Source organism: Vanessa cardui, chromosome 2 (assembly GCF_905220365.1).
Source record: "Vanessa cardui chromosome 2, ilVanCard2.1, whole genome shotgun sequence".
Taxonomy (NCBI): domain Eukaryota; kingdom Metazoa; phylum Arthropoda; class Insecta; order Lepidoptera; family Nymphalidae; genus Vanessa; species Vanessa cardui.
This window is the reverse complement of record NC_061124.1, coordinates 3,323,097-3,331,682: the sequence shown is the minus strand read 5'-3', so window position 1 is coordinate 3,331,682 and position 8,586 is coordinate 3,323,097. Positions and strand designations below refer to the sequence as shown.

At 32.5% G+C, this 8,586-nt stretch overlaps 1 protein-coding gene across 3 annotated transcripts in view; it reads left to right on the top strand.

The window, feature by feature from the left end:
• The first annotated feature begins 1,727 nt into the window (after positions 1–1,727).
• LOC124542461 (protein PRRC2C) overlaps positions 1,728–8,586 on the top strand; it is a 93,243-nt gene continuing 86,384 nt past the window's right edge. For all 3 annotated transcript variants that reach the window (XM_047120412.1, XM_047120417.1, XM_047120409.1), the window contains exon 1: positions 1,728–2,035. In XM_047120412.1, the coding sequence (XP_046976368.1) occupies positions 1,921–2,035 (115 nt within the window). In that variant the 5' untranslated portion in view covers positions 1,728–1,920. The remainder of the gene's footprint in view (positions 2,036–8,586) is intronic.

Genomic DNA, 8,586 nt, shown 5'->3' with positions numbered 1-8,586 from the left:
TTTCTCTGAATCTAGGTTTGGCATACTCTATTTACGTTTAAGTTCGTAATGCGTTAAGTTTAAAAGAGGTTGTCTTATATATGCATATCATTTAAGTAATTCTGAAGGATTAAGATTATCTTTTTTTAAAGATTCTGACTTTCTGTCTGCCTGTCTATCTAGCTGTTGATATCTCACAATCAATTTATTAAACCAAATGTGATGATATTTGATACATAAATAGGCGATATTTTATCCCTAATAATCTACGAACCTTTAAAAATTGACCGAAATATCGGGCGACAACTAATGAAATATGTATATATCAATAAACAATTAGGCATGTCATGCCATATTTTTGGTAAAAGTTCAATAAGCTTAAGTCTTTAAAATATATTAATGGCATTACCTATCAAAATTTTAGTTGTGTATTTTGTTCAATAATGCTGTCTTCTTCTTGGCATGGCAAAGCGATGAGGTCAGAAAGAAAGAAATCTATTTTTAACTAAACACCCGTCAATCAATGTTAATAAGTTTTTTTATTTTATTGGTGCTATATAATCTGTACGACCACAAATAAAAACTATAAAAAATTAAAAATAAAGCATTAGTGGTATTATGAATAAATAAAAAAGATCATTAATACAATTATATAAGAGGATTATTAATCTTAATGTACATTCTTAACCTCATTTGTTGTGTTCCGATTTGAAGGGTGAGTGAGCCAGTGTAACTACAGGCACAAGGGACATAACATCTCAGTTCCCAAGGATGGTGGCACATTAACGATGTAAAGAATAGATAATAATTCTTACAGCGTCATTGTCTATTGGTGATGGTGACCACTTACCATCAAGTGGCCCATATGCTCGTCCGCCAAATAATAACATAAAAAAAAATTGAGCTCTCTATGAATAACATCTTTGTACTTAGCCTCCAAAGCAAATTTAAAAAAAAGAAATATTTTATCTATGGACTCACTTTCATAATGTTTACTCGTCGTCGGATTATTATGAGAAGAAAAAGACAAGTGCAAATTGCTTCATGTGAAGACTCGTCGACTAGGCACGCCTAGTCTACTTTTGCGCTAGACTATTTCCGTTCGGAGGGCACCCGGCGCCTGCCTCATTATACTTCAATTATTACCTACAGAGAGATTTACTACGTACCTATATAGATCATTATTATTTTTATATATTATAGAAAAAAATACAAATGAACGCAGGGCAAATGTAAACATAACTCATGCAGTGTTCTTTCTTTGAAGAGTTTTATTGAGTTTGTATAATATTTCGTTATGTATACGTTATGCACAGAACGGTGTACCCTCACGCCCCTTATATAAGGTTTGTGGAACAAGTGTAGCTGAACTGAAGTTCTAGAACGGCATGCAAGTCCCGTTGGATTTGGCAAGATCCGCCATGCAAGTGCTTGACCATTATTGGGAACATGAGTTGCTATATATACGTTAATATTAATCTTTTGATAACCTTTTTTTATGATTTTTAACTCGCTTTCCTAACATTTATAAATTTAATTTACGAGTTAAGGTTCTGCGTTGTATCGATTTCGTTGTTAAAGTAAACTTTAAAATAATTGATGATACTTCTGCCCGTTATAACACAGTGAAACTTGGATACGCAACTGCAAAAAGTTCAAACTGGTTGAAAAAGTTTATTCACACATAGAGGGACGCGGTGAGATCGCTGCGTGCGCGCCAGCGACCGGTGCCGGGCCGGGTGCGCCGTCGCCGGCGGCAAATCGGCAGTCCGCCGCCGAACTCCGCCGTGCGCGTACGTACGTTGATCATTCGACAGACCGGATCAAATCAGCCACCGTTATCGTCCTAAATGACAACCTGATGGACGAACGAGGTAGTCCATGCATGTTTGTGTAGTGTGAACGCTAGTGCCAGGAGTGCAGTGTTGTGTTCATGTACAGATGGAGGAGGTTCGCATATCGGACTGGCCCGAGCCACCTGGCTCCCATGCATGGCTGCCCGCTTACGGCTTCCAGCATGAAATAATGGAAAAAGACGACTATTTTGGCTCCAATGGTGAGTGTAATGTTCACTCGACCAGATAGGGCCGTTAGCGTTCGAATCCAAAGGAAAGCACGTTTGTGCATCTTGACGTTTGCGATCGATTGCATGGAATGTGAAAATCTTTCTTTAACTCATATATTCGTTCAAAACCTTGAAAATGCAAGCGCATACGTTGTTTTTGTTTATTCCGCACTTCTAAACCCGCATGGTGTTGTAATTATTGTTACTCATTCGACTTGATTAAGTGCAGATAAGTATTGTTTTGGCTTTAACAAAACTAATTACTCTGATGTATTATTTTATTGTTCTTCAACAATGGCTTTACACGGTAAGGTTCTTGATAAACGTAACGCAAAAAGTAATTAATAATATACATCAATAACTTGAAGAAGTCCGAAAGAGGTTTTTCATAATCGGTAAATTTAAATTGCATAAATGCTCAGCATCTAAGCGTATAATAACATTAAATACGTCATGGGCTACGGGTATGACTTTTAAAATGAAGTCACACTTTCTCCTCGAAAGTGGCGTAATGTTAATCTGACGATTGCCATAAATTTAAGTGAAAACAAGATAAAACTATACAAATATAACTACACAGATCAATCGAAATATGTAATATTTTACAGATAAGAAATTGTTTATTGTATTACGTAGAGCATTTGACGAACTTTTTCGAGATAAATTGTTATGTAAATGTGAATAAATGCGACGGGATAAATAATAGGTAGAGGCACAGTCGTAATACGTCCGACTTCTACAATACAAGTGCTTCAATTATCAGTAGGTATATTGTTGTCGAATTCAGCGTCAAGGGCATTTTGTGAGGAAATAGAGATCCTACGTTTCACCATTAGGATTCAAGATCAAGATAAAAAATTCTGTTATACCTTACAATACATAGTTTGAGACCAGAAAACCTATCAGAGAATATTATAAATAATTCACAAAGTTCCTTTGATAAAGGAATGTTTGAAGTTGTTTTAGTGAGTGTTCACATAGATATCATATAATATACATATATAGCAGAATTAATTTGACCCATGCAGTTTGACTTAGTGTTTTCTTCTTTGTAGAGTTTCATTCTTTACTAATAATTCTAAAGAAAGAAAAGATGGGGGCCAGGCTTATTTCCGCCATCATCTGGCAACATCCGCATCTTTTATAACTTTTTCCTCAGGGCCATGACACTTGTATACAGTACATACAGCTGAGTTAAATCTAAAAAAATATAAAAAAATAAATCATTTTTAAATATTTTTATACGTAAAAAAATGATGAAAAAAAAACAAGAATATTTCTTGCGTATAGTTTTATTGCGTTTCAGATCAACATAAAACATCTTCAATACCAAAGATAGCGAAAGCACTTTCAACAGTTTACGGAGAATTATTAAAAAAAAAAATGTTTTTGTGTCCAAACATTCTTCATCATCACAAAATACACAGTTACATTTATTAAATTGCGTGTAACTTTTTTCGAGGTAATATTATTAATCTTTAACTTTATGATTTAATTTCAACGTTTGACTGATATTGATGCATGAAGTTTTCACCTTTGTTTCGTTTTCAAACTTCTAGAAGCATGGTTTAAGTCAAAACAACGCTTGTTTTTGGAGGGAAAAGAGTATAATTTGAAAATTATTATTTTTTTAGTTTTTTTTTGAAGACTAGGTTTATTTAATGTTATTTTAAAAAAAAACATTGACATAAGGTTTATTACGTTAAAAGACTTTAGATGATAAACATACATGGAGTCGACAATCCTCAATTTGAATGCAACTTAAATAATTATTTAATTGTATTTAATTAACACCAATGTAAATAAGTGGTAGAGTATTGTCTTTATTGTCGGTTTTTTTTAAGGTTATGTGGTATTCGTATTTAAAATTCCTTTGAACCTAAATGAATAAAGAATATATTGTTAAATTGGCATATATTATTAATTTTTCGAAGAAAAGCTACATTCTAAATTATTATTCACAACTAAGGTTTAGAGTTTTATTAAATACTAATGATCAAATGATTACTTAGAATATTTTATTATTAATAATATTTTTTGAAAGATATACGAGCTAGGTCACTAGACGGCAAGTGATTATTTTCGTCTGTAGAAGTGAAAAGTGAAAACCTCTACACTAACAAAGTACAGGGTAGATCAACTACAGATTATGTCCATGCGCCATTAATCACATTATTTAGTTCATTCGACCTTCAAATGTGAACTCAAATTGTATTGTTTTTTAGCGGCAGAATAGGGTGCTATCCGGATGGACACAAAGACCTACCTTTAAATTACCCATTATTAAATCATGAATACCTATACAGATATATTATTTTTAAATGCGACCTCCGTGGTCGGGTAGGGTGTACACCGGTTTTCACGGATACGCCACCGAGGTTCCGGGTTCAATTCCCGGCCGAATAGACGAAGAAAAAGTTCATTAGTTTTCTATGTTGTCTTGGGTCTGTGCCTGTGGGACCGTCGTTACTTCTCATTATCCACAACAAAAGTGCTTTAGCTACTTACATTGGGATCAGAGTAATGTATGTGATGTTGTCCAATATTTATTTATTATAAATACATAGATAGAAAAATTATATATACAGATATCTACACAATTTGACTAGACAAAGCAAATATTTTTCATCTCCCGCGTCATGATCAAACATTCGGCCGACTGCAATTTAATCAGCGTTTTGAAAGCAATCCGCTACTTCTCAAGGTAGGTGAGGCCGATAAACTTGTAAATTGTAGGTTGCGACTTGCGGTAATGAACGCTGGCTCATAGACCGTAATATAGAGGTATTTCGTTTAAAAAATACTGTATTCTAACAAATCATATGAAAATTTAAACTTCTCAGAATGGTTCTAACGATTTTGATGTGATTTATAGTAGATATTTGAGCTGATATATCCGTCAAGAGTGTCACGTGACCTTTCTGTTTGAACCCAGCTATGGCTATTAGATCGGCTTTCACCAATATATCATAATATATTAAAGCATATATGCATTTGAAACTGCTGATCTAATTTAATCACCTCCCGTTTGAAACTTAAAAATTAACATTAAATATATAATTAATTATTTTAATGTGTAAGTGTGACAGTCGAATTAAGTTTATTTTAATTCAAACCAAACAAACAAATAACATTTTTAGATTTTATTAATCAGTGGGCAACCCTAATAACATATGTATACTCTTTATGTACACAATACCTAAAAGGCAGTTACTACACATATTATTTAAATGCACAATTAAAAACGGCGAAACATTATCCTATCGTTCGGTAATACTGATAAAATTATCGCTTTTAATTAATGCACAGATAAATAAAAAAGTAACTAAAACATAAACCAAACAGAAATAGTACTTTTTTATTTTTTAATACAAAATGTCAAAATTGTCGTTTTTTTGTATAAGTGGCCAGGATTTTAAAATTATTGATAATTCCTTTTTGGTGATAATAAACCGAAGTCACCTTCATCTCATAGCTGTTTTTAAACGATAACTAATCCTGATAAGGACTTCAAATATTTGTTAATACGTCAATTGGATAAGGAAATTTACAAGTAAGGTGTTTTTTAGTGAATCATCCATTTTTATCAATAAATTTCGATCAGAATGAATGCATTCTTATTTTTAGATAACACAAAATGTTGTTATGATACTTTATTATTTAATAATTTTGTCTAATTAAACATTTCAATTTACTTAACTAAAGTTGTTCCTGAGTCCGCAAAGTTAATACATACGTCCTTCCTGAGACAAGGTATTAAATTCTACAATCAAATCACGGAAACAGTTTTACGTTTTAACAACTTACGTTTAAGAGAAGTGGTGTTAGTTTACATCGATTTACGTGTAGGATATATAAAAATATATGAAATTATTATTAGTCCATGTAATTTCATTAATAGAAAAGAGTAACCACAAAATTTCTTGATGGTTCTTTTGTTTATATAACTGGTTTTTGCATTATAACAAATTTACATTTTAAATTATATTCTACTTCAATAATAAAATGTAAAAAACTCACAAAAAACAGCACTAATTAATCGATTTTTGTGGTTCGATAATTACGTCAATATAGATATGATCTTGATTATATGCATTATATTAATTATTTATATATGTATATTATCAGGAAAACCAGGCAGACGCTGTCTGTGCATAGTCATGGCGATCCTATGAAGAGTGGAATTTGATGAGCTGCATTGTCATTTAGTGACGGATAAAAGCAAAGTAAACATAAAAACCTTCTCCATGATAAACTACATGTACGACACAACTTAGATGTAGCATCGGCAACATTCGTAAAACCGATAACATCTGAATTAAATACGCTATCCCAAATAATCAATAATTACTTCTTATGTGAATGTGATCTTTACACAAAAGAAAAACTTGCAATATCATACGACCTAATATATTCGTCAATTTGACAAGTCAGTGACGCGAGAATCTATAGCGACGGATAGCGTCGAATGGCGCGATAGTAGTCGGTTTTATTGAATTTGCCGATGTTACATCTAAGTTGTGTATTACTGTACATTTTTCTACCTGTCATCGTTACCAATCAGAGTCAAAGTTGAAATCGCAAAAAGGTTTTATATCAACATTTTTAAATACAATAAATTTTACGTACTTCATATTATTCCAGTCGCTTAAGTCATTCAAAGACTGCGTTACGAACCGACGAGGCTGAGCTGTTTAATGAACTTTACATATAATATAATGTATTATATGTGAATGGCGTTATAAATTCCAATGTATTGGTGTAGGGAAGCATGCAGTCAAACCTGTCCCGGTAAGGTCGGCTGTTATCCGTAGGCGAATCGCGTGCCTTCGCCGGTTGATGGGTGACTTAGAGTTTTTTACACTGCAGGGTTGCCTGTATAATTAAATAATACATTCTTCTTTTAAAATTTAATTAATATTTAAAAAAATGCATTTCAATATTACTGGAGATTTTTTTCAAGAATATTGATCAAGTGAATTGAATTGTTATATAGTATATCTTATAATCATTGCTATCGTGATTTGAAAAAAGAATCAATTATATATAAGTACTAGTAGTTGCCCGCGGCTTCGCTTGCGTTTAAGGATATTGGTTGTCATGTCAAGGCAAAAAAGTAGCCTATGTCCGTTCTTGGAGTTCAAGTTTGCTTCATACCAAATATCATCAAATTCGGTTCAGCGGTTTGGTCGTGAAAGAGCGACAATCATACAGACAGACAGAGATACTTTCATATTTGTAATATTAATATAGATTAAATAATCGTATTATTTTAATTATTTTCGTTTGATTATATTGCTGTTTTATTTTTTTATAAATGTTATAAGGCACCTAATTAATTTTTAACGTACTGTGAATTATAAAACATTGAAATTAGCTTTGCCATGAGTCATTCCTATTGACGCCTCACGATTGAATCAGATTATTATGATTCAATCTTATATTAAAGTTCATTTAGCGTTTATTACAAATGTAAACCCACGTGAATATTAAAAGGTAGAATGCCTACAAACGCAGATGATACCAGACAACACATACCGTACTAAAGTCTTTAGCGGGTGTATAGTGGAATTTGATACTCTCTTTCTGTCACAGTTGATTTTACATTTTGAAAGAGGAAGACAAAAGCATTTCCATCACCATCATCCTCAGCTAAATTTTTGTAAATAAAGTTGACAGATTTATCAGAAAGTTTTATGATTGATTTTATTTGAATTAACAGATTATATCACAGTTCTAACTTATGTACAGTAAAGTGGATACAGGCGGTAAAATAAAAAAGAAAATCATTTTAATCTAAAGAGATAAGGGTATATCGGGCTTTCAGTGACAACAGCTTATATACCATAGATGGTAGCTGTTAACATTGGTGACTTTCTCTATAGCCTAATTAAGTTAAATTTCCCGAAGTATTTAAATACTCAATTTTTCTGATCCAGTCCTTTTTTAGTCGAATATTAAAGATTTAATAGTTTTAATTGTTATAATAATTTAAATAGCATTAAAAGTTTGTTATATTAATAAATTTCAATCAACTGTAAATTGGGTTAACCTAAAATTTGTAATCCAGCTTCTAATTGGCAGTGTTATGTACTGACAATATATTTGTCTACAGACAGAGATAACGATTTAACATCAGGTGGCTTGTTTGCTCGACCTTTCTATTATTAGAGAAACATAACTGATGTATTAGAATAACTTTGTAATACATTATTATATCATAAACGTGAGTGCCCGAGTGGACTACAGGTGATGTTATACTTAGTCTTCTCTATATTTACCGATAAATGGATTATCGATGGCTTTATTTTTAAAATATCCTCTTCAAATGAACTAAGGTGAGGCGAGATGGCCCAGTGGTTAGAATCCGTGCATCTTAACCGATGATTGCGGGGTTAAACCCAGGCAAGCACCACTGTACATTCATGTGGTGTATTTGTGTTTATAATTCATCTCGATCTCAACGGTAAAGGATAACATCATGAGGAAACCTGCATGTGTCAGAAATTCGGCCACATGTGTATTCCACTAAAGCCCAATGG